Genomic DNA, 25,560 nt, shown 5'->3' with positions numbered 1-25,560 from the left:
TGTGGCTGTTTTCCACAATGGAGCTGGATTATTGTGTCGGGGCTGTCAGCACCTCTCAGTGGAGAGAAAATGAGAGAGAAAGAAGAGGAGAGAGAGAGAGAGGGAGAGAGATAGGGAGACAGAGGGAGGGGGGGGGGGGGGACACCTGGGAGAGCTGGCATTTCCAAACAATAATCTCTGTGGAGCCTTTCAGGGGGTTTAATGTCATTTTTGGCCTCTGGATTTTTGCCCTTTTCTCCTCTGAACAAAAAGCGGCGCTGACTGGAGGGGAGAAGTGATGAAATAAGTGAAAGGAGAAAACAAGGGCGACGTGGGAGGAAGAGAGAGAGAGAGAGAGAGAGAGAGAGAGAGAGAGGGAGAGAGGGGGACTCGGCCGGGTGACTGATCTTATTAGAGTCTTCCAGTGCGACTGATGGAGGCTTGGCCCGCGTCCAGCAGCTGCCAACAGGGCGAGGGGGTTTGGCAAATGGAGCCCGGCGCAGGTTGACCTATATCTCCGTCCTATTTAGCATCCGTCTGTATCCTGCTCCTCGTCTTTCCCGTTTCCTCTCCCGTCTTTGTTTTGACACCGTGACCCCTGAAGGCCTCATGTCCACACACACACACACACACACACATTTCAGCAGTCTTTTAATTGGAGGCGCTTGTAGCCGTGGATGTAAACAGTTTGAGGGCAGACAGACTGCAGAGTTTATGTGAAGTTAATTGTTGCATTTTTTACAGAGAACCTTGCGTGCAATCTGCTCCGCTGCCTAAATCTGCTCCTCTGGCTTCCCACCACTAATTTCCCTCCCCGGTGTGAATTATGGATTGAATGTAATGCGGGAATTAGTCCTCCGCACACGTACAAAGCTCATCCTCTGCACGTAACTCTGCAGAGGTGCGGACGGCGCCGACGTCCTCGCTACCCGCCTAGCCGTCCTCTTCCTCTCCCTCGGCCTCGCTCGCCTCTCATCAAATCCGCCGCTTCACGATTGCTTGGCTAAACACTTTCATGGCCGTAATCCCCCCGAATACCAGGAAGAGATGCATGGGAATCTTGGTCAGCTGACTGGAAGAAGGGAGGGGAGGGAAGGGGGAGAGGAATTACAGCGATGTTGAAGCCTATCTGCTGCTTCCTCCTCCGCCGCCCCCACTCCCCTCCCCTCCCAAAGCCTGCTGGGACCCTCGGCGGGCTTGACATATTCAACCCCACCTGCCCTCTGCGCTCTGCGGGGAGCTCCATCACAGGCTTCCCCTGAGCCGGGCCTACTGGCAGGCTCGTTTGATCTGCCGGCGGAAGCGAGCGGAGCGATCTGGGGCTGCCTGGCAGGCGGAGGGAAGCTCCTTGATGCTGAGGGCTGTGGAGGTGGAGCAGGCTTCAGTGGAGAGGCTTAATAACTGTATTAACATCGAGGCTCCCCCAGGACCCGCGCCTACACGGAGGAGGAGGAGGAGGAGGAGGAGGGGGGAGAGAGAGCGCACTGTGAAGAAGCAGCCTCTTCTCACTTCTAATGCGCTGCCCTAATTTTCTCTCTCTCTCTCTCTCTCTCTCTCTCTCTCTCTCTCTCTCTCTCTCTCTCTCTCTCTCTCTCTCTCTCTCTCTCTCTCTCTCACTCATACACACACGCTCAGTTCTCCTTTTCTATCCGGCTCCATTTGTCCTCTTGAAAGTCTTAATACGATCCAAAGGGGCGAAATTGGACGACGATGACAATTACCAGCAGACGCATCAAAAGTCCATTCGCGGTCCGATCCCGTTTCCCTTCTCCTCCTCGTCCCGTGCTTCCTCGTCACGTCCACGGTCAGCCCCCTCTTCCTCTCCATCTCGCTGCCACAAAAGCGTTCCGCCTCTTCCCACGCATCCCGCTCGCGTTTAATTATTCATCCCACATTGGCATGAAGTCGGTGGTTTCATTACAGAATCCTTCTCTTCTGGCTCCCTACAGATGTGTAATAATGTCATATACCTTATATTGGCAGTATTAGACGGCGTGGCCTTGCTGTACCTGCGTCTCCGTTCACGCCGTTCAGTCGTTCCCCCCCCTTATCCTTTGAATTATACATTGGAAATGGTTGAATAATTGATGGCCCCACTTAGCTTAATGGACAGAGTTAACTGGGAGAGGCGAGGGTTCTTACACGCAGTGGAACTGGGTTGCGATAAACGGCACCCAGCCGCCCCTGAAGGGGTCAGGATGACACCCGGGTCACGGGGGGTCAAAGGGAAGGGGAAGGAGCGGCGGACGAGGGGCCGGCAGGGGTTAACTGGACCCCAGAGGGACAGCGGGCCGGAGGAGGAGTGGAAGCAGTTAAACACCAAACTCACCTGAGGGCTCGGCTCAGGTTACTGTGCGCGAGCGAAACCACACGCGCACACACACACACACAGGTCAGCTCTTTGCGTACTCCAGTGTGTGTGGCTGCTCTCGTAGTGTAGTATACACTGATGGATACGCTTTGTCGCCAAAGTGTAAAGCGATACACGGCGTAAATGGATGCAAATGAACTGGGATGACCTCGCGTTCAGCACCGACAGCATTTCTGGGCCCGGGCTGAGTTTGATCCCGTGACAGACCTGGGACAGATCGGCCAGTAAACGGCGGCAAACGGCTGCCGCTTGTTTTGTTTCTAATGTTACAGCGCTTTTACTAATATATGAGATTCAGAGAAGTTCAGATTTCCTCCTCACTTTGCTGACATCACTCTATTCCTCTTACCTTTCTGTTTGTCTCTGCATCCTGCAAACGCGTTTCTATCGGCTTTACTGCGTTTCATTTCATGTGTGTGTGTGTGTTTGTGTGTGTGTGAGTGTGTGTGTGTGTGTGTTTCTTTGTGTGTTGCCATCAAATAGCTCCCCTCAGGCTACACTGAAAGGTCAGGGATCCATGCAGGAAATTGGTGTCTGCAGAGGCACAGACAACACACACACACACACACACACACACACACACACACACACACACACACACACACACACACACAGGCACAGGGGGGGATGCGCAGTCCGTACTGAGGAAGCTAAACATGTCCTTCATTAGATTCTACTAACATCCCACTGTGCTCCCTTGATGACTCTGCCTGCTCTCATCAGCCATTCCTCCTAAGCCGAGCTCCTAACTTCACCTCTTTTTTCTTCTTCCTCTCCTTCCGCCGCCTGCGTTGGCACCGCGACGCCAAAGACAAACGAGCCTGTCTCACCACACCCACCCCCGTCTCCCCTTGCTCTGCCCAAATCTTTGGCTAAGGAGCCCCCCGACGCCGCACATCAAGACAGCTAAATCAAACAGCAGTCATCAGTCATCATTAGCTGAGAGCAGAGCCGAGCGAGAGAGCGAGCGGCGGAGGAGAGGCGCGCCGTGCCAGGATGCTCTGTTTAGCCGCGTCGCTGCGTACTGAGCTGACGCACGCTCGCGCTCGACGCCACGCCGCTCCCGTATGACATCGTTATCACAAAGCTCCTCTCCTGTTTATAGACTCTGGATCCATGTTTTATGAGTTTGTTTTGCCCTCTGCAGCTAGCTTGTATCCCTCTGCCGCGTCGCGCTATGCTAAGTATGTCAGCTGTCTCCTTAGGGTCTTTAGGCTCCTTAACCCCCACTCTGACCTAGTACCCCCGACCCCACCCCCCCTCTAAGGTCCCCCCGGCCGCCGTGGAGCGCTTTAACAGACCGGTGAGGAGATAACAGCGTACTTACTTTCCTTCTGGTCGCCACCTTTTTGCGCAAACACGCTTATTTACATTCCAAAATCATTTTCAGGGAGTTTTTCTGGAGAAACCCGCTGTTGTCTCGTTCCTGGGGTGAATTTATGGCGGCGCTGTCAGGGTTATTATGGGTTTCAGGTACAGTAGAGGAATGTACCTGTGCATGCCGCGGCCTGAAAGCCTCGCCAGATTACAAAGGACTTAAACTATTAGCTCTAACTCATTTTGACAATTACACAAAGCGACTATCTGTTAAATGGGCTCCTCCGCATTCTTAAAGGGAAACGTCGGCGCATTATTCATGGCCGCACGCTCGCTCGCTCATACGCAGAGTCACGCACACGAACCCCTAACCCACCCACACACACACACACACACCCTGTCCCTGCTCAGAAGAAGGAGAGGAGAAGATCAAGCCCCTCGTAATCTATTCCCCCTGTGATGGACTATTGTGTTATTCGGAGAAAAGAGAGAGAGAGAGAGGGAGAGAGAGAGAGAGAGGAGGAGAAGGCGAACATGGGCCGAGGAAGGCGGTTTAACATGACAAAGCCTGTCCCTGGTGATCCTCTCTTCTCCTCCCCGTATCCTCCTGAGCTTCTTCTCTTTCTCTCCTCTCTCTTGATCCCTTGTTCCCCCCCTCCCCCTCCTTCCTCCTCCTCCTCCTCCTCCCTTCCTTCCTCCTCCTCCTCCTGCCTCCTGGCCTCTGCGAGCCTCACTCCAGCCCTCTAAATGCAAATCGCCCGCCCCCTTCTCTCTCCCCCCCTCTTCCCTCCCTCCATATTTATGACCCCCGCTTCCTCCGCCGACTTGAATATGCGCTTAAGAACGGCGGCTCTTGAATGCTGCCAGTCACATTGGATTAGCGAGTATCAATGGGCAGATAACCTCTCTGTTAGAATAAGTGAAGAGCAAACACTTCAGGCTGAGTATTCATGAAGGTCCTCTGGCCTTCAAACACGCAGAGGCACCGTGTGTGGCGCCGGGCCCAGGGAAACATGAATGGGCCTCGTTTTAACGTGTACGGCGGCGGCGGGAGGAATTGTGGGATATGACGTGCGTCTTTCCAATGTACGGATTGTTCTTAAACCGCTAAAAGGCAGAAGAATAGACGGCGGTAATTTAAATGATCTGTCCTCCGTTGTCCAGCTGCTCTCCTCTTAATGTGCCCTCATGAAGTGAAACTAAAGCTTTGTGTATTAATGTGGCAGCAGTGATTACTTTAAGGGTCATGAGAATATTTTCAGGGCTCTGACCCTCGCAGGCCTTACTGCCGTGTGGGTTTACAGAAACAGAGGGATTCTGGGTAAAAGAGAGAGAGAGAGAGAGAGATTGTACAAAACGTCTCTGTGTCGTTTCTGCAGTAACCTAGAGTGTTAACACGGCATGACATCACCGTCTACAGAGATGAAACTCTAACGTACCGGCTGAGAGAAGCGGCGGGGAGGCGTCGGCCATATTGCTTTGGCACCATGTCGGGTGTGAGTGAGTGTGAACGCCATTTCTTATCAAAGGGGAATTAAAGCGACAATGACCGACTCAGGCGTTCGTTCCTCCCTCATTTACCATCGGTGCGTTTCTATAAAAAGAGCGGCTTAATGTTTCATGAAGCCGTTCTCACAGCCGGAGTTGTAACTTTAACAGCCCGTTAGTACAGCTGTGTGTGTGTGTGTGTGTGTGTGTGAGATGTAGGAGTGTGATGCGGCGACGACCTTGAGCTTTTAGTGAAGGCGAATGGTGGTGTCAGGACAGGAGTGTGTGTTTAGAAGAACCCTAACCTAGTCTTTCTCTCACACACACACACACAGACTGAACAGTGGCTGTATACACCCCCCCACACACACACACACACACAGACTGAACAGTGGCTGTAAACACACACACACACACACACACCAGGCCCCCCCGGTGTCGTCCCTCAGCCCGGCTCAGCTCCTCGTTCTCCTCAGCTGCTCCGCTCTCCCTCCTCTCTTGTTCCCGTCAGCCTCCGTTTCCCCTCGCTGTCCCTCTTCTCTTTCAGCTCCCCTCGGCTCGCTGCTCTCTCGTCCCCCCGTCTCGTACTTTATTTGGATAATCGCGGCTTCACGGCATCCAAACGCCTCCCCGTACTCTTGGCTGCTTTCTGTTTCTTTCTCCCTTTCTTCCTCCTTCCTCTTTAGATGGTCATCATCCGTGTCGCGACATTCCAGCGACGGCAGGTGACAGATTTTATGAATAAGAGCAGGTAGAGTCGGCGTGACATTCACAACCAGTGGGCGTATTTAATCTCTAGACGGAGTGCCGATCTCAGCGTGAGCCAGACAGATCCGATAACGCTCCGATCACAATCACGATACAACAATTCACCGTCTTGATTAAATCTTCGGGAACTAGATCACTGACATTGTTCTCTCAAAAGTTGTAGCTCTTACTGGCGCAACACGGTGCTAATGGAGCATCCAGAGCATACACACAGAGCTGGTGAGTGGATGCTAGATAGCTCCACCTATCAATCCGCCAACTTCCCCCCAAACAAACCTGTCAGTGACCTAGTCCCGACATCAATTTCTCCCAAATTTCTGGACTTCCGTGTCGGTCTGTCTGTGCTGCCCGACGCCGCGTTCCCACCGTCGTGCCCACATATCTCCCGTCACCCCGAGGCGTGTGCCAAATCACATCGCCCCGCTGTCAGTCAGCAGGTCCAGACAGCTGCCGGGTAGAGTTACAGCCCTGTTGCTCAGGGGGCTGCCCGCGGTTGCCAGGGAACTTGTGGCTGTAGTTGTTGTCGGATGTCATTTTTTTTTTTTTTTTAATGTTGTTTTTGCTCCGTCATCGTAGAATGAAGGGGTTTGATTCAGGGTTTGATTTGTAAGTAGAATCTAGTAGTGGGTGCATGGACCTCACCTTTGCCATCTGCTCTCTCTCTCTCTCTCTCTCTCTCTCTCTCTCTCTCTCTCTCTCTCTCTCTCTCTCTCATCCCCCCCCCACTCACACACACACACACGCTCAAGTTTGTCCACACATGTTTTCAGTTCCGTCTCCCATTTGCCGGGGCGGCGCTGATAGGAAAACCTGGTGTGTTGTTGTTCCAGAGAGAGGGAGGGAAGTTATCTGGGGCCCCTGGAGGAGGGCTTGGGAACATTGGTGGAGGCCACTGGGCTGATAGAAACCAGGCCTGACCCCCGGCAGATAAGAACACACTGAGGTTTCACACACACAGAGGCGCTGGTGCACACGTGATACACACAGAAGACACACGCGTGCACTCAGCGTGTTTTACAAGGAAGGACGGACGGCGTTTGCACAGAGTTTGCGCGGAGAAATGCATATTTATATCCACTCCCGTTCCTACGTAAACATTCCCATTTCCTGGCATTAAGGAGGGATCAGCACAGGAGGCGAGAGAGGAGGCGAGGGCGACTCCTTCCTCCACACCTCCTTGCCCTCCGGCCTCCGCTCTGACCCTCATCTATCACGCACGTACGTGTTGTTTTTCTAGCGGTGACACTACATCGGGGGAGTTCTTTGCCCCCAATTTGAAGCGCGATCCATCAACATTTGCTGTCGGAGCGAGCGAGGCCTTCAAACTCAAACCGTCACGTAGGTTTTTCCGGCTCTCGGGGGCGGTGAACGCGGCGGGCTGTCGTTTCCTGCGGCCTCTTAGCGGAAGTGATAAGTGTCAGTCGCCACAGAAAATGATATTAAAAGCAGATTAAGCCCTCAGTTTGATCTATGCCCCCCTTTCCCCCTTAATCTGCTTCCGTCTGCTCCCGGGCGGGGGCGTCGCCGTAGCAGCAGCAGCAGCAGCGCGATTGGTTACGCAACGGTGATGCAAGTGTGTTCTCATTAGTTTGCTGGGGAAGCTCGGAGACTCATCTTTGCTGACAGCACCCAGTGTGTGTGTGTGTGTGTGTGTGTGTGTCGTCCTCTCTCTCTCCGGCTTTCTATATCCGTCTACGTTTGAGGAGGTAGACAGGGAGCGAGACGTGCAGCAGGGTGGAGAACAAACCAGACGGGGGGCCCCTCAATAATCCTCACAATGTGCCCTCGGTGACACACACACACACACACTGGCATACCATGCATAATTGAAGCGAGAGCAGTGACAAATGGCGTTCCCCCGCTGTTCAGATTATGTCTGAATCCCACATTGGCATTCCCATTGGATACTGGATTTTGGGATTTTGGGATCTTTGGATATTCCGATGTCACCGCCTCTTTGTGGGCTTGAAGAATGATCCGAATCAGATCCGTACTGTTGGCTGGACAGCGATGGAGGAAGGGAGGAAGGCGATCGGGAGACTGGGGGAGCGGGGGGGGGGGGGGGAGAGGGGGGAGGAGAAGGCTGGATGTCATTACAGTGACTGTGGGAGGCGTGACGCTCGCTGTCTGCTCTCCTGCCCCATGTTAACCTCCACTGGCTCTCCTTCCTGTGTGTGTGTGTGTGTGTGTGTGTGTGTCTGTGTTTTCACTAATGCCTGGTTGCACTACCGCCAAATTCCTCCCCCTCTCCCATCCAATAACTGTTCACATTCACACTCCATGTTTGAACACAAACAGGCGGCACCGTCACTTCTACCCACAGCTGTCAGCCTGTGTGTGTGTGCGCGTGTGTGTGTGTGCGTGCGCGTGTGTGTGTGGGTGTGTGGGTGCAGTTCTGGACCCAGCTCATGTTCAGACGGTGTGCTTGGCTTTGCTACCTTTACACACACTCAACACTCTGGGTATTTGTCCTGACTGAAGCCGTGTCCTCATACGGGAACGTTCTCCTGAGGTGTTGCGTAAGAGCAGCGGGAGGCGAAGGTGGCAAAGACTTTAACCTCCCTCTCAATCACGTAATCTAGGTTTAGATTACACCAATGTGCTCTCCCTTCCATCACATCGAAGTTGCACACACATGTTTGAAGCAGAAAAGTGATTTGTTGCCTTTAAACGCAGGATAATTCAAGTTTAAAGTGTAAATAAAGTGGAGTGACGGCTGCTCCGTCCATTTACTGCACCCAGTGAGAGAATGGCAGGATTTCCCTGTATGCAAGGAAATAGACCTGTTTCCCTCTTTAGTAAATGCAGAGTGCTGACAAAGCATTCCTTTGTGTGTGTGTGTGTGTGTGTGTGTGTGTGTGTGTGTGTGTGTGTGTGTGTGTGTGTGTGTGTGTGTGTGTGTGTGTGTGTGCGTGTGTGCTACCTGAACTCCTGCCATTGAAACTACAAATTAAGATGAATATGTAGCAGAATGTGAACCGATGCTCTCCGCTCCCTCACACTCCTCCTCCTGCCTTTGCGTGACACGCCGGCCTGCCTCCGTCCCCGAGGCCGTCTCCGTCGTCCGTCCCACTCCATTATTCTAAGACCACTTCAAAGACGCTCCCTTAATCTGACTGCCTGTGACTCGGTGGTCCGTCTGGATCTGGTGTCTCCTCTCCGGGCCCAGCATGAAGATAAATGGACCTCTGTCTCTCTGTGTCTCTCTATGTTCCTCCATGTAACTTACACATGGTGAGCATATGTGTGTAAGTGTGTGTGTGTGTGTGTGTAAGTGTGTAAGTGTGTGTGTGTGTGTGTCTGTCCAAATAACCTAATAGAAGCACAAGGGAGCACAATAGTCTGGCAGCCAGTCGCTCTTCACAGTCAAAGGCCCGACTCTCCTCTCTCTCTCTCTCTCTCTCTCTCTCTCCCTCCCTCGTCCCCTCTGCCCTCCTTCTTCCCACTTCTCCCCGCCGCTCTCCGGCCCGGCCCGAGCGACCAGCCGGCCTGCTAATGCGTTTAGCTTCCCCCCCTAATGACGGTGAAATCTCATTAATATGCCTCACAGCTGGGCTCAGTAACCAGTGGGGATGAAAGTAATCAAATCTCAGCGGACTAACCCGGAGCTGAACCTGGAGACGAGCCGGGCACAGCACCGGGCCCAGACACAGTCTCTAGGCTCCATAATAGCCGGTGGGCTTGTGTGAGTGGTGTGTGTGTGTGTGTGTGTGTGTGTCTGTGGTCTTTTGGTCTCGATGCCTTTGAAGTGCTGATGTTAGCCAGACTATCTAATGTCAGTGTTGCTGCACCGGCTAGTTTATCATCCCAATAGATCCCATATCCGCCACGCTCATATTTGTCCGTGTGTGTGTGTGTGAGAGTGTGTGTGTGCGTGTAATTGCTTCTGGACGATGTGGCCGTGATGCTGCAGTTTCTGTCTAAGTGCACTCGCGGCTGGTGATGTATGCAAAGTGATTCTGAGGAGCGGCATTACAAACCACTCACACTTGAACTTAATTAAATCACCGGTGCTTTGGCTCTGAGGTGGAGCGGCCACGCTACATTTAACTGTCCTGATACACACACACACACACATACACACACCTACACACACACACACACACACACATGCACAGAAAGTGTCGATGACGCTTGTCTGGGAATGTGGATATCAAAGGAGAGATGTAAGCACGTTAATGCTCCGGGCTGCAGCAGGATGGCCGCTGAGAAATAGGTTAAGATCACAGCCCACGTGCAAATGGTTTACACACACACACACACACACACACACACACACACACACACGTACAGGGTTATGTATGTATGAATGTTCAGGCTGCATGACATTAACTCTAAAAGTGTGTTAACTTGGCGTATCCGCCGTATTTCTTCACCTTCTCGTTGGAGTACGTGCGACGTGTCAGGAGGAGGAAGAGGAGCAGAGGAGGAAGAGGAGCGGAGGCGTCGTTATCTGCCGTAGTGATCTGGTGTAACGGCGACACCGGTCTCTTGTTTCCCGTCTCGGTTGTCCTTTTAAATACCTTCCTGTTGTCTCTAAGGGCCGGTTCACACCTGGCGCTGCGGCGCGTCGGCGTGCTGGCGTGCTGGCTGGTTCCCGCGTCGCCCACAGACCTCAGACTGGTCCAACCGCATGCCGCGCCTCAGGCCTCTCCCCCCACGCCGCCGCCAAACCGTGCGGCCCCAAAACACAATAGGCTCCTTATCGCCGCGTCCCCTCTGTTTTTCATTAAGACGCTGTTTTTCACGGCTTTCCGCGGGTTTCCTGTCCCTGTTTTCCCAAGCAGAGCTCAGTGTGATCGTCTATTCACGCTCGCCCTCCTCTTGGCTAAGGACAGGACATTCTAGCCGCGGCCGCAGTATTAGTTACTGCGGTGAGTTTGCGAGCGCTGGAGGGGCTTACGGCCTGGAAACCCTGCCAGGCGCTCCGACTCCCAGTGAGGACACCAGGGAGGGAGGGAGGGAGGGAGGGAGGCTCTCTGGGCGAGCGTGAGTCAGTCCTTCCACAGTTTCTCTTTGCGTAGGAAGGCGGCGGCGGCTCGCACAATAGGCGTGTCTGTGCGATGGCTGGCGTTGATCAGCGCTCCGATGCGGCCTCGGCGTTGGATAATAGCTGGTAAAAGGGCTAAAACCAGAGCTGTCCTCCTCTGCCCGAGCCTCTCTGTCTGTCTCTCTCTCTCTCTCTGTCTCTCTCTCTCTCTCTCCTCGTCTCTCCGTCTTCACGTCCACAGACCCGCCATTGTCTCGGCTCTCCTCGCTCTCCGGCTCTCGTCGGCTCCAGAAGCCGGGCCATTGTATTTAATTACAGTGGCCGGCCCCCTCGCAGACTGTCAGTCCATGTGTCCCAGATTTCCATGAGCGCTCTCATTAGGACTCTGGCATTGTGTGTGTGTGTGTGTGTGTGAGTGTGTGTGTCCCCCGTCCAGTGAGGCTTTCCAGGAAAAAACCCTCGCTTCATCAATTTGTATGCGTTTCTAATGAAGTCCCTCAATCTGGAGCCCCCTGTCTCATTTCCTGTGCTCAAATGTGGAACAAGCATCAGAAATCAGACCCGGAATCGCCCCTTAAACGTGTTGAAGTGGGTTTAACATCGTCTCTGCCGCATCTCTCTCCGCGTCAAGAAGAGTCGTGCGGACGGGCGACGCTTCTGAGCCGAGGCGTCTCTGCTAATGAGACATGATGTCGCCTTACGTGAGGCGAAGGCGCGCTGCGTTTAAGGTTAATTAGTTTGACACGAGTGCGGCGACTGCGTGGCCCCGCCGGCATAATATGGACGAGAATGACACCTAGGAAATGACAGGGAACACACACACACACACACACACACACGCACGCACACACACATCAGGAGGGGAATCACGCCGGGGCCCATAATGCCGCCTTGTTTCCTCGCCTCACACGTTTGGTGTGTTTGCTTGACGTCACATTTCATTCGGTACGTCTTGTTTTCTTCTTTCCTGCCTTTGTTTCCGTGGGTTTTGACTTCCTCTCCTGCCGTTTCTTCCTCTTCCTCTTCCTCCCGCTCACACACACACACACACGTCTCCCTTCTGACTGTTCCTCGCCACCTTTTGCTCTGCAGAAAAGCCCCTAATTCTCTGCCACCATGTTTGTAGTCTTGAGTTAAGGTCGTGTTAAGGTCGCGGAGCAAGGTCGCCTGACGATGACCCCGCCCCCTTCACACCTACAGGGCCTCTTGGCTCGGGGCTGCGGCGTGAAAGTGTACCGAGCTCTGCAACCGGAGCTTTAGTGCTCTTTAGCTGAACCCGTCCCCGTCTCGCCATCTGACACCGCCGCTCACACGCCGTACGCTCACCCCGCGGCCGAGGAGAGAAGGGACGGCCCGGTGGTTGCGGTCGTTGCTTCAGGCCGTTATTATTCTGCTGCTCCGGGCATCAGGTTGTTTTATTTTGGTGGTTCTGAATGTAATCTTCACCCGCCGCCATCTGCTGCATGTGGACGAGATTGGCAAGCTGTGACCCGCATACAGACGCTATAAAGGGAGAGTGTGTGTGTGTGTGTGTGTGTGTGTGTGTGTGTGTGTGTTCAGTGAGAGACTGCATCCTAGCTTCATATGCCGCTAACGTGCAAGTAGAGTGTGTGTGTGTGTGTGTGTGTGTTGTTTCTCCATCTAATCTGAGTGTGTGTGTGTGTGTGTGTGTTCCCAGCTGTACTACGGGCCCGCTAACCCAGCAGCCCAGTCTGTTAAATATAGATGGCTTATTTACACTGAGCTCAGGGCGCCCAAGCTGCTCCTCCATGGTGAGGATGAGGCGGATGAGGATGATGATGGTGGGAGCGTACCTATCTATATCTACCATATCTATATTAGACCAAACAAGGTGACATGTTACAGTTTTGATGCCAGAATCTACAGCAGTTATTCATTCAGCGTGAGTGTGTGTGTGTGAGTGTGTGTGTGTGTGTGTGTGTGTGTGTGTGTGTGTGTGTGTGTGTGTGTTGTTAATAATTCAGTGTTCAGCAGCATCGTGTCTTCATCCAAGATACAGCAGTGAGTTTTTGCAATTTGACAGCAGATAACCACAAAGTCATGTTAGGAGAAGCTCTGAATATTATCATGAAGCAAACTGAGGTGTGTGTGTGTGTGTGTGTGTGTGTGTGTGTGTGTGTGTACCCAGCCGGGGACGTATGGAGTGTGTGCATTCTATCTCAAACACGTACGCAGGTTGTAAATGTGCTGGATAATCCTCAGGGTGTAGGTCCACACCATCTGTGTGTGTATCTGTGTGTGTATCTGTGTGTGTGTGTGTGTGTCTGTGTTTTGCAATGGTTACAGGATATTCAGTTCAAAGTCCAGTTTGTGTTACATAAAGGCAGCAGCAGGTTTCTCTCTCCTCAATGTAGGCCACTTTATTTGCTATGTACATGCACTGAACACACACACACACACACACACACATGGGGCTCACACACACACACACTGCCGCGCCTATATATCATTAAGGTCTGCCAACATATAGGCAGCGTTAAAGGCCGGATGTTTGCGTGTTTGCTGGCGGAAATGTGAGATTTGCTTTCTGCTTTGGTGTGAAGCGGCTTGTTTCACTGGGTGCTTTGATGATGTGGTGTGTGTGTATATGTGTGTGTTTGTATGTGTGTGTAAGCGTTCCTCTCCTACAGCGAATCTTGAAATGAAAGAAATCGTCCTCGTGCTCACAGCTTTACATTACAGGAATGTGAGGAAGTTCCCTTGAGGTGATTTGTATTGGAAGTGCTTTCGTCTGTGTGTGTGTGTGTGTCTGTGTGTGTGTGTGTATCCCGCCGATAACGATTGATTCTGCGTGTCTGTCAATGATCCATTTGATAGTGTTTGTTGGCTAACCTCTGTGTCTCCCTATCTCCTCTCCGCAGCGATAGAGACCCAGAGTACCAGCTCGGAGGAGATAGTGCCGAGCCCGCCCTCGCCGCCGCCGCCTCCCCGCGTCTACAAGCCCTGCTTCGTGTGCCAGGACAAGTCGTCGGGGTACCACTATGGCGTCAGCGCCTGCGAGGGCTGCAAGGTGAGAGACCCAAATCTGCCAAGCACGCAAAGATGTGTCGTCCTATTCCTCCAGCAACCTTTGAACGTTTCTCCGCAGACGCCTTGGGGCCTGGGCTCTTATCATGTGTGTGTGCGTGTGTGAAACGTGGCCGCCCCTTATCAATACGCAGGTGCTGAAGAGGCCACACTCGCAACCCCTCCGTATGCTTTCTCTTATCAGCTGATTGTTGCCGCGTGCGCACATACGTGTTCGCAGCTCCGCTTTTATCTGGAAGATTTGTGTAAAGTCCTCAAGCAGGGGAGGAGGAGGAGGAGGAGTGAGGAAGCAGAGGAGCGAGGAAACGCGGCCGGAATGATGCAAAAGAGGGGAGAGGCTGTGCAAGGCCAGAGAGAGGGAGAGGGGGGGGAGGAGGGAGCAGGGGCCACGGTTGAACTCACTGACACCAAGAGAAAGATGGTCAGTGCAGTGCAGGAGGGGGGAGGGGAAGGGAAGAATGCAGGAACACACACACACACACACACACACACACATGCAAACAAGCTTAGCCTCTGACACCAAACCTGGTCCATGAATGCCACTGATAAATGTGAACAAAGGCCCACAATAAGTATAAAATCATCAAAAACAAATCATAGATAATTAACTTGATCGTCAATAATTTTAAATCTGTTCTATATGATCCCAATATAAAGTGTAAATCGCACGCAAACACGTAGACAACGAAGGTAAATGCCAAACGTGACCGATGGTCTGTCAGATGAAATAGAATAGTTTGAGTTTCCCTTTCTGTGGATTCTTTGCTGCCTCCTAGTGGCGGCGGCCGGTCGCGGCGTCTCTGCAGCTGCGGCGCTAATGTGAAATATTCAGGACGTTCCCGTATCTCTGACTTCAGAGGAGATGACTCGGCGTGGCGCTTTCAATAATTCAACAGTACAGGCATGTGAATGTATACGGGTCTCTGGCGAGGCCGGGGTAAGCTGAGGGTGAGCAGCAGCGGCGGCGGCAGAAGAAGCGGCGTCGGCATTGGGCGGCGAGTTTGCTGCAGCGCGCCAAACTACAAAGGCGTTTCCTGGGGGCTGAACACAGGAAACACGGGAGGGGCGCGCTGAGCTCTGCTGCTGGGAGACGCCGCGCTCGTTTGTTGTTTGAGAGCTCTGCCGCCCGCGCGTTCTCGTCGGCGTCCCACTTTATGCCCCTGCAGTTATGAACACGTATGTTATTAAATATGCATGGACGTCTCGCTCCCGTTTCTGTTTCTGTCCTGGAGGCACGGCAGCGCAGCAGCAGGTGAGGAGCTGCCACGTCTCCAAAAGAAGTTCCCCCCCGACGGCCCACTCTCTGATCGCCCCTCTGCAGAGCATCTTCCTCTGCTAATGTAGCCGGGAGACAGAGAGAGAGAGAGCTGTTACACGCGTGCATGCTCGCTCACACACACACACGCACACACACACGGACGCACCGGGAGTCTGGGAATGCAGTCTTAATCTGAGCCCAGTATGAAAGTCACGTATGAGAGGATTCCTCTGCTTCCCCTTGAAGCTGCCAACTGAAGACTCCCTGGTTGCCTCTTAATAAAGCTCTTCCTCACACACGTGCAGAGATGAACACGCTCGCTCGCACGCACCCAGCAATAAACACACACACACACACACACACACACCAGGTAGACGGCTGCAACTACAGCAGCACAACACCCGCGTACGTTATGTGTGTGTGCTGTCACTCCTCTCCTCCATCCCTCCCTCTCCTCGCCGCTCTCATCCCTGAGCGCTGCAGGGCGGCTGACAGGCCTGCTGAGGGCTCTTGTCACCGGGTGGATTAAGCGCTGATACAAAAAGAGGCTTAAAGGCCGCGGGGAAGCAATGGCACCTAAAAGAAGAGGAGGAAGAGGAGGAGGAGGGGAGGAGTTGACCGGCCTGCGATCCCGGCAGCGGCGGCCAATCAGAGTGAGGTGTGAGAGGGCACCTGAGCCCTGTGATGTCAATCCCCTCGTGACATCGGGTCAGGGTCAGGCCAGCGTTGGCTACAAGCTGACATAATACAAGCGCACACGTGGCGAGCGCTGAGAATTGACTCGCCGCGACCTACAAGGCCGCGTTCCCTCCGCTCTGTTGTTGTCGCTCTACAGTAGATGCGACCTAACGGCAGACTGCACATCCTGTTTGCATTTGGTCGGAGGCCTGAACTGCTCCCTCGCCGTGGCGTTTAGAAGCGACGACGGAGCTCGGAGATGCGAGAGGAGGACAAATTGCAGGCTTAGTGTCCACCAGCCATCTGTGCACCAGCAAGGCTAATCCCTCAGCGTGGAGCGGGGCTTCCACGGCAACAAGCCCACCATATAACCCCCCCCACCCAGCTGACCCCTCCCACCAAAACATAAACAACCGTATGTCTCCCCCCTCGGCCCTGGCACTGACCTATATCACGTCCAATGCAGCCACAGCTCATGTTAACCATGAAATGTAACAGGTTATTGACTTGACTACGCGACTGTTAAGGTTGCGATAGTCTCTCTCTCTCTCTCTCTCTCTCTCTCTCTCTCTCTCTCTCTCTCTTTCTTTAACGGTATACTCCCTAACCCGCATCTAGAATCGCTTATTTCAATCGCGTTGCCCTGGTAACCCTCTGGCTCTCTGCGTTTAACCCAGAAACAGGCTTTACTCTGTAAGCGCCGTGTCCCAAACGTCCATCACACAGGTGCCAGGTGCCAACAGTCAATTTTTTCTGTCAATGTCTGGATTATGTAGCGGATTAAGCTCTTTAAAGGTTTAACGTCCGGTCACTCATTGGCTTCTAGCTGCAGCTGCATGCGGCCGCTCGCCTCCATGTCTCCGTCAATGTTCAATCTCGCCTTTTCTGTTTAATATTTGATGACCGGGCAAGTAAATATGGAGCGGACGGGATACAAGAAAGCACCTGGAAACGCTATGAAATCAGATAAAAAGCTGTAATGTACAGAGGATGAAGATGATGGTGGTGTTGATGGAAGTTCATGTATGTGTTTCCTTCTTCTTCTTCGTCTGGCTCTCAGGGCTTCTTCCGGAGGAGCATCCAGAAGAACATGGTGTACACGTGTCACCGGGAGAAGAACTGCATCATCAACAAGGTCACACGCAACCGCTGCCAGTACTGTCGGCTGCAGAAGTGCCTGGAAGTGGGGATGTCCAAGGAGTGTGAGTGTCAACATGGAAAACACACACACACACACACACACACTGTAAAAGCTGCAATCTCATCACAGATCTTGAATCCTGCGGGGGGTTGGCGTGATTGAAGCCCACCGTGAGTTTATTGACATCTGGTCACACCCAAACATTGCGTGAGCCTCCAGTATTAATCACAGTAAGAGAGAGATGGAGGTTCTGCTTCTTAATTCACCGGCTCACACAGCTGAAGGAGTCAAAATGAGCGTGATCAATCCTCTGCACACACACACACACACACACACACATTCCGTGTGGCAGGATCCTGTGTCAGTTTCGTCCGCACGTACAGTTTTAATCGCTCATTCGCCGTAATCGCAGCAGCTATCGTGTGTGTGTGTGTGTGTGTGTGTGTGTGTGTGTGTGTGTGTGTTGATGGCATGTGAGCGCAGACACCCGGCACAAATTATTGTTTTAATCTCATGCATGCCAGATTTGGTTTGGTGAACGTCAGATTATCTGTAGCGTGCAGGGTTGTCGGTCGGAGTCGCCCTCTTTTCATTCTGCATTAGAAATTCCAAACGCATGATTGGGTGGAGCAGGTTGACATGGGAACGTGATCTCTGCACGCCATCGAATGCGAAGTTTGAACTCTGGATTATCTGCAGTATCACACGATGAAACTTTGAGCGCTGGGTTTGTAAACACAGGGAGGGAATCTGCCCAGCGAGGCGGGCGGCCATGTTGCAGACTGGCAGTCACAGTGAGGCTTGGCAGGCCGCTGTGACGAATATGTTCTCACCTGCAGAGAGCGAAAGAGCAGGCGTCTGCTCCCATCAGTGCAACCCAGGGGCTGTGAGAACACACACGCAGGCATACACACACACACACACACAAACACACACACACACACACACACACACACACCCACACACAGAGGCAGACTTGACAAACTAATTGGTTGAAGTGTGACCACAGACAACTCAAACGCCAGCATGGCTTTGGCTCGGCGACATCATGTGATACACACACACTCACACTTTCATCAGACACATTTTGATTTCCCTTAAATACCACGTTAACACACACACACGCCTGTTTAAACACACACACACACGCGTGCAGCCATTGCACTGTATGTCTGGTCTTCGTGGCTCTCTCGCCTTGGCAGCTCTCCCGTCCTCGCCGCTCTCTTGTCCTAGCGGCTCTCCTGCCTTAGCGTCTCTCCTGTCCTAGCGTCTCTCTTGTCCTGGCCGTCTCTTTACCTCGTCTCTCTGGCTCGGTGTGTGTAGGGAGGCGTCCCCGGGCCACAGCACTGTGGCCTACAGTAAAAGAAGTTATCCTCTGAGCTCCTTACCTTTGAATGGGGCCATTAATCATGGTTAGGAAGGATCACAGCAGCCAGCTCTGTTACACACACACACACACACATAAACACACACACATAGGCACAGCTAAGTCCAACAGGGATATAGACTGGACTCAGAGTGCCATCTGGTGGTGAATGTGTGGCACTGCACAGAGGCTCTGCTGGGTCAGAGTCAGACGCTTCTGCAGTAGTATTATTATTAAGAGTGTGTTTGTGTTGTTTACATTCACTTTGAAACTTTGATGGCGGTGCGATTAAAATGAAAGTATGTTCATTCAGAGCAACGGACAACGGAGCAACGGACCGTTGTTTCAGTCATGCACTTCCTCAATGGGATGCAAGGACTCTGATACTCTGGTCACACTGCGTACACGTGTACATGTGTGTATGTGTACGGCTTAATGGCGTCCTTGTCTGTTTGTCTGTACCTGCAGGAAAGACACACACTCAGAGTATTTAGAGTATGGAGTGCTTGTTGTAAACATACCGGGTGACTTTGGCCAGGGAAAGTGAACTGGTGAGGAAGGAGAAGCCGGCCATCTGGGGCCAGCAGGGAGGCTCTCTGTACCTCTTACACACACACACATACACACACACACACACATGCAGACGGAGACAGTAAAGAATACCCAAAAACACACACACACACACACTCGCACTCCAGTTTATGCATATTGATATTCATACACAAGCTGACAAATGCAAATATGTACAAATAAAATGCTTAAATATTCACACAGACAGCTAAACGTTACACACACACACACACACACACTCACAGAGGAGGCAGACCCCCGCTGGCACCGGGGGGAGAGGGGGAGGGGGGGCGCCTGGGTGACCTTGTGTCCGTGGGCAGACAGCTCAGGTGACAGCGCCACGTCTGCCAGGTGCCAGGTGGCAACGCCGAGCAAGACGCCGTCGGCAGGAGGAAGACGATGGCCGAGGGTCACCGAGGAAACGGGCCGGAAACCTGCGCCTCTTCTTCTTCTACTGAGCTCATTTCAGCAGCCGGTGTGATAAACTATGCGCCGCACGTCTCTGGAACTCTATCTGAGTAGATTTCAGGTGTTAGTCAGGCTGTCGAGGGATGATCGGACGTTTCAATTGCAGAACTCCCCCCCGAACGACGCGAGCTCAGATCGGCCTCCATCCTTCAGCAGTGCCTCCCTCTTGTCTTCTTCTTCTTCATCGTCTTCCCCTCCCCCTCCTGCATCTCTGCCTGGCGCTCCTCCAGGAAGGTGTTATTCGCCGATAGAAAAAGTAATAAAAGTAAAATAAGATGAAGCGACGGATGATGGAGAACGGCGACGGGAGGGAGAGGGGAGAGGAGGAGAGGAGAGGAGGGGAGGGGAGGAAGAGAGGGGGGATAACATCAGCCAGGAGAGAGGAAGGATCGCTGGAGAAAGATGAAGGCGAGAGAGGAGCGAGCGCCGGGGCCTGAAGTGAGAGAGGATGGGTTGAGAGCGAAAGGGGGGGGAGGGGAGGAAGAGAGAGAGGCTGGAGGACAGGGAGAGGCTGGAGAGGGAGAAAGTTTCATCACTGTCGGCGGCGGCGCTGTGCTGCGAGCGGCGGGAGCAGGGGGAACATTGACATTTTTATCTTTCCATTGAATTTAATCTGTGTGATGGACGAGCTGCCAGAGCTTTAATTTTCCTCACACGAATTATCCCTGTCTGCCCACCTCTGCCTGTCATGTACACACACACACGCACACACACACGTACACACACGTACACACACACACAGAGGCACTAACAGAAATTGTGTATTAACTGTGTGCTGCAGCTGAAATCCACTACGAGAATAAATGATTGAGTGATGACTCTGAGTGTGTGTGTGTGTGTGTGTGTGTGTGTGTGTGTGTGTGTGTGTGTGTGTGTGTGCGCGTGTGTGTGTGTGTGACATTTCCCCTGTAAATCACATTTATACTGCGAACACACACCCGCAAACAATCCGGGATGCAAGTTCCCCCCCATTAACATTCATCCTCTCCTAATACATTTTGAAAGAGGCATGATGTTGACGTCGACACGCCCACCACCAACAAACACAGACGTCTGTCCACACACACACACACGGGCACACACACACACCAAATGAAAGAAAGCCCCAGCAGTGTTTCTTCCATTTGCGCCCCCTCCCCCCCAGTTATTGCATGTGGCAATTCTCCGTGACAGATCTGCAGTCAGTCCTAATAGTTCTTTAATGACTTCATTAAATTGTGTTGTGCGGCTTATGATTGTGCCGCCAATTTGTCAGCCCGGCTAATGTCCGGACGCCGGGGATGTCCTACTTTTATTTGGGAATTAATTGGGTAACGTTGACTGTACAGCCCCCCCCCCCCCCGGTGTCAGACTGGACCTCAGTGTGCCCGTCAGCGCTGCAGGCGAAGCGATCCGGCCCTGTGATCCAGTGAGAGAGAGAGAGAGAGAGAGAGAGAGAGAGAGAGAGAGAGAGAGAGAGAGAGAGAGAGAGAGAGAGAGGACAGACATAGATAGACATGGATAGAGAGAGACAGACAAGGAGAGAGTCGGATAGAGACACAGACAGACAGACAGAGAGAGACAGACATGGTGAGAGACTGATAGAGAGAGACAGAGAGCAGGAGAGACGGATAGAGAGTGACAGCTCTACATTGATGTTTCCTTCATGCTTCTGTCTCTCTGTAATTGTCTTCACATCCGTCCTCCTGTCTTGCTGTCTCTTGCTTGTCTCTCGTCTCCGTGCGTCTCCCGTCTCAGATCTTCCTCCCGTCTTCTGATTAGCGGCATCACTCTGCCGCTCCAGACTTCCTGCTCCCTGGCCATCTTTCCCCCGGTGTTCTCCCGTCTGTCTGCGGCCTGATGAATGAGCAGCAGCTCTGGGTAGAGCGGCCCCCCCTCCCCTGGCCCGGGGCCAAGACCCTCTGTCACAAACACTGATCTCCCATCAGCCCCGCCGCTTTCCCTTAATGGCCAAGGTTGGAATTAAGACCAGGAAATCTGATCTGGGGTCAGCGGCTGAGGGGAAAGTGGTTTACCTGGAGGGGAGGAGGAGGAGGAGGAGGAGGAGGAGGAGGGAGTGATAGAGGAGAACAGGAGAGGGAGAGATAGCACGCATCAGTGAGGAAGAAGAGAGAGGGAGACTGTGTTGTGTAACAAAGTGATGAAGAGAGAGAGAGAGGGAGAGAGAGAGAGAGCGAGCCCTGCAGGTTGTGTTTTCCCTCTCTGAGCCCTTTTAAAGCCATTACTGGGAGGAGATTTGTCATATTATGTTATTAGATTAGCTGGGACCCCTAATGAAAGCTGTGGCAATTTGTCAGCCTTATGGATAGCTCCATCCCCCCGCACTATTTATCACCTAACACCCCCGTCTCACCCAACACTCCCCCCCCCCCTCCACACACACACACACACACACACACTCATAGCTGCACCCCAGCGTGGACGGGGTGGGAGAAATGGATCGAGCCCGTAATGGGATTCCAATGCTAAACACCCGCCTCGTGTTTTTTGTCATTTGGGGGCTCAGCCTGATCGCCCAGAGGGAAGCGGCGGCAGATTATTTCTTCTTCTTCTTCTTCTTCTTCTTCCCCTCTTTCCCTCTCCATTACCGAAGCCTCTCTGCGATGAAGCTGTCTCACGACATTTATCTTCCCTCAGCATCAGCAGCATGAGCAGAGCCACGCTGGAGCTGCTGCTGTTTCTCTCGCTCTCTCTCCCTCTCTCTCCCTCTCTCTCTCTCCCTCTCTCTCTTTCATCAGTGTCATCAGAAGCATCACTGCTAATTAAAACATCATTTGCTTCTCCCTCTCAGTCTCACAGTGTGTTGTTTTGGCCCTGATCGCGTCCTTACAGACTCCAGAACCCCGCAGTGGTTCACCACTCCAATGTTTCCTTTTACAGAATAGTCTAGATTCAAAAACAAAGACGAAGCGTTCCCTTCCTGCATACTAATCCTTTCCCCCGTCTCTTCTTTTTTTGCTCCATGCAGCAGTGAGGAACGACCGGAACAAGAAGAAGAAGGACGAGAAGAAGCAGGAGTGCACAGAGAGCTACGTGCTGAGCCCCGACACGGAGCAGATGATCGACAGGGTCCGCAAAGCTCACAAGGAGACCTTCCCCTCCCTCTGCCAGCTGGGCAAATACACTACGGTCAGCACTGACAATCTGTCTGTGTGTGTGCGTGCGTGTGTGTGAGAGAGATTTGTGTGTTATTTGTCCTTCTTGGCTGTGTTTTACACGTTGTGATCAGGATCAGTGCGAGTGATTTACCGTCCTCCTGCCGCCAGGGTTAAATCATATCTGCAACTATCTGAAACTCAATCCCCCGTCTCTCTTCTGCTCGCCCAGCAGACTAACAGCTCAGAACAACGCGTCTCCCTGGACGTGGACCTGTGGGACAAGTTCAGCGAGCTCTCCACCAAGTGCATCATCAAGACGGTGGAGTTTGCCAAGCAGCTGCCGGGCTTCACTACGCTCACCATCGCAGACCAGATCACTCTGCTCAAAGCCGCCTGTCTGGACATCCTGGTGAGACGGACAACAGAGACAAGACGGACGCACACAAGCTCCTGATCCGAACCATAACACTCACCAGTCTCTCTCTCTCTCTCTCTCTCTCTCTCTCTCTCCCCTCAGATACTGCGGATCTGTACGCGCTACACACCCGAGCAGGACACCATGACCTTCTCGGATGGACTGACGCTAAACCGAACCCAGATGCACAACGCCGGCTTCGGGCCCCTCACCGACCTGGTGTTTGCCTTCGCCAACCAGCTTCTCCCTCTGGAGATGGACGACGCGGAGACGGGGCTGCTCAGCGCCATCTGTTTGCTGTGCGGAGGTACGGCCGCTCCGTCACATGTGTGAACCTGTGAAGTCAACGTCTGAATGTTAACACGGAGGAAGAACGACTGGCTGCCTTCCCTTTAGCACCATCTAGTGGTCGAACGTGGTCGTAACATTAAAGCCCTTGCTGAAACCTCTCTTGTCTGCTACTTGTGTTTGTCCCACAGATCGCCAGGACTTGGAAGATGCAGAAAAGGTGGACGTTCTGCAGGAGCCCCTACTGGAGGCCCTGAAGATCTACGTGAGGAAGAGGAGGCCTCACAAACCACACATGTTCCCCAAGATGCTGATGAAGATCACCGACCTGAGAAGCATCAGCGCTAAAGGTCTGCTGGCCTGGACTATGAACCCATATTTTGCTGTATTTTGTTGTATATTTTGGTCTATAAATAGTTTGTGCAGTTTGGAATTGTCCAGGAATAACTGTGAAGAGGGAATTATGTACAGTTTGAGTTTTCTCTCTGTTTGTATTGAAGTGTGCCTCCGTCTCACTCCTTCCTGTCCCGTCTCTTCCCGTCTCCTCCACAGGAGCCGAGCGCGTCATCACCCTGAAGATGGAGATTCCCGGATCCATGCCCCCGCTCATCCAGGAGATGCTGGAGAACTCGGAAGGCCTGGAAAGCGGCGCTGCGGGCAGCCGGTCCAGCGGAGCGCCGCCGGGCAGCTGCAGCCCCAGCCTGTCCCCAAGCTCCGCCCAAAGCAGTCCAGCCACACAATCGCCATAGCGGCCACCTTTCTCTCTTGTTCCGTTTTTGGTTTTTGTTGTTTTTGTCCTCCCACGTCGCTCTTCATCTCTTCCCTCGAGGCTCTGAGGAGGACGAGGTGAAGGAAGAAGGGCCTCACGGGAAAGTGACAGAGCCGCCGCCCCCCCCCCTCGCCATCCGCCGCCGCACCCCCACCTCCTGCTTTGCTTTCCCTCACTGGAGCTCGCCGTCCTGACGTGAGGGGAGGCAGGGCGGGGACAGACACAAGGGGGGGAGGTAGACGAGGGGGACGCCGCTAAAGAGACCACGCCGTAAACACTGCTGATACCTTCCACCATTCTGTCCCTCCCCTCCCCCGCTGCTCCTCCCCCTTTATCCACGTTTCTCAAAGTAAAAGACTGAGGAGAATGAATCTGGACGGGGGCCTGGACGGTTCGGCGCGGCAAGAGGAGATCAGTGTGTGTGTGTGTAAGTGTGTGTGTAGGCGCCACGCGACAGAACAAGGACAAGGATACCACACACACACACACACACACACACACACACACACACAGACTTTAAAATACACCAGACACTTTTTTTGTGTTGTAGACTGCAAGCTTGGGACTTGTCAGAGGATCCCCCCCCCCCCTGTCTCCCCTTCCTCATCCTCCTCATCCTCCTCCACCCCCCTCAAAGACTCTGGATCTTTTCTGCTTTTCCAACATCAAAAAAAAACAAAAAAACAAAACAGATTTCGTACAAAAGATATATAAAAGATATATAGAAAAGTTAAGGAACTATTGTGATTAACGTGTCCATAATGGAATGGCAGGTCGAGGAATGAAGACGTGTTTTCTGAGATTAGACGTCCGTCGCCGTCGTCGTCGTCGTACTCGCTCACTGTTTGAATCCTTTCATATCCATGGAGAGTATTGAGAGGCGTTTCAGCTCTTTCACATTTGGAGATTTATTCAACACGACAAAGACATTGAAAGACACAGAAATCTCTCTCCAATCCACACACACACACACACACACACACACACACACACACACACACACACAAACACACACACAAATGTGCACAGAAAACAAGTCGCAATGAATATCACCTACTATTCCAGGTTGGATTTGTTTTCCTTTTTTTGTTATTTTCCTTGCTTCCAGTGGAACGGAAGAGAATGATTGTATGAACTTGGTTGTATGATATGATGGTCACAGGTCCTTTCAAGAAATCAAATTAATGAAGATTCATTATTAAGGTGTATTTTGAGTAGCCTTTGAGTTTGTGTATATAAGCTGTATTCATTTCTTAAAAAAAACTATGAAGAGTTTTAGGCTTCACCTGATTTGTTTTTTGTTTTTTTTGTTTTTTTTTAAAAGAATACCTTTTATGTGTTTTTGTTTCTAGGTTTGTGATTCAAGAAAAGACACGTCGAGCACATTTTACTGAAGGAACTTCCTCTGTGTCTTGTGTCCTACTAAACACTGAGCAGACTCTTAACCAATCACCGTCTGTTCAGAATGTGGCTTTTCACAAACGATTTCATCCCCGCACACACACACACACACACACACATCAACACACACTTTCGCTTCTTTAAAAC

At 52.4% G+C, this 25,560-nt stretch overlaps 1 protein-coding gene across 9 annotated transcripts in view; it reads left to right on the top strand.

Moving 5' to 3' along the window:
- The window catches only part of raraa (retinoic acid receptor, alpha a), a 123,803-nt gene extending 98,771 nt beyond the window's left edge, over positions 1–25,032 (top strand). For 5 of the 9 annotated variants that reach the window (XM_076152250.1, XM_076152249.1, XM_076152242.1 and 2 more), the window contains 7 exons: positions 13,796–13,944; positions 16,958–17,099; positions 22,411–22,571; positions 22,770–22,949; positions 23,058–23,262; positions 23,435–23,593; positions 23,796–25,032. In XM_076152250.1, the coding sequence (XP_076008365.1) occupies positions 13,796–13,944; positions 16,958–17,099; positions 22,411–22,571; positions 22,770–22,949; positions 23,058–23,262; positions 23,435–23,593; positions 23,796–23,992 (1,193 nt within the window). In that variant the 3' untranslated portion in view covers positions 23,993–25,032. The remainder of the gene's footprint in view (positions 1–13,795; positions 13,945–16,957; positions 17,100–22,410; positions 22,572–22,769; positions 22,950–23,057; positions 23,263–23,434; positions 23,594–23,795) is intronic. The other 4 variants (XM_076152243.1, XM_076152247.1, XM_076152244.1 and 1 more) reach the window with 3 other exon arrangements.
- Positions 25,033–25,560: the final 528 nt, after the last annotated feature.

The sequence above is a fragment of the Genypterus blacodes genome, unplaced genomic scaffold, assembly GCF_046128005.1.
Source record: "Genypterus blacodes isolate CSIRO-AG114 ecotype Tasmania unplaced genomic scaffold, CSIRO-AGI_Gbla_v1 ptg000055l_1, whole genome shotgun sequence".
Classification (NCBI taxonomy): Eukaryota; Metazoa; Chordata; class Actinopteri; order Ophidiiformes; family Ophidiidae; genus Genypterus; species Genypterus blacodes.
Note: the sequence above shows the minus strand (reverse complement) of the source record. Positions and strands in the feature narration are given on the sequence as shown.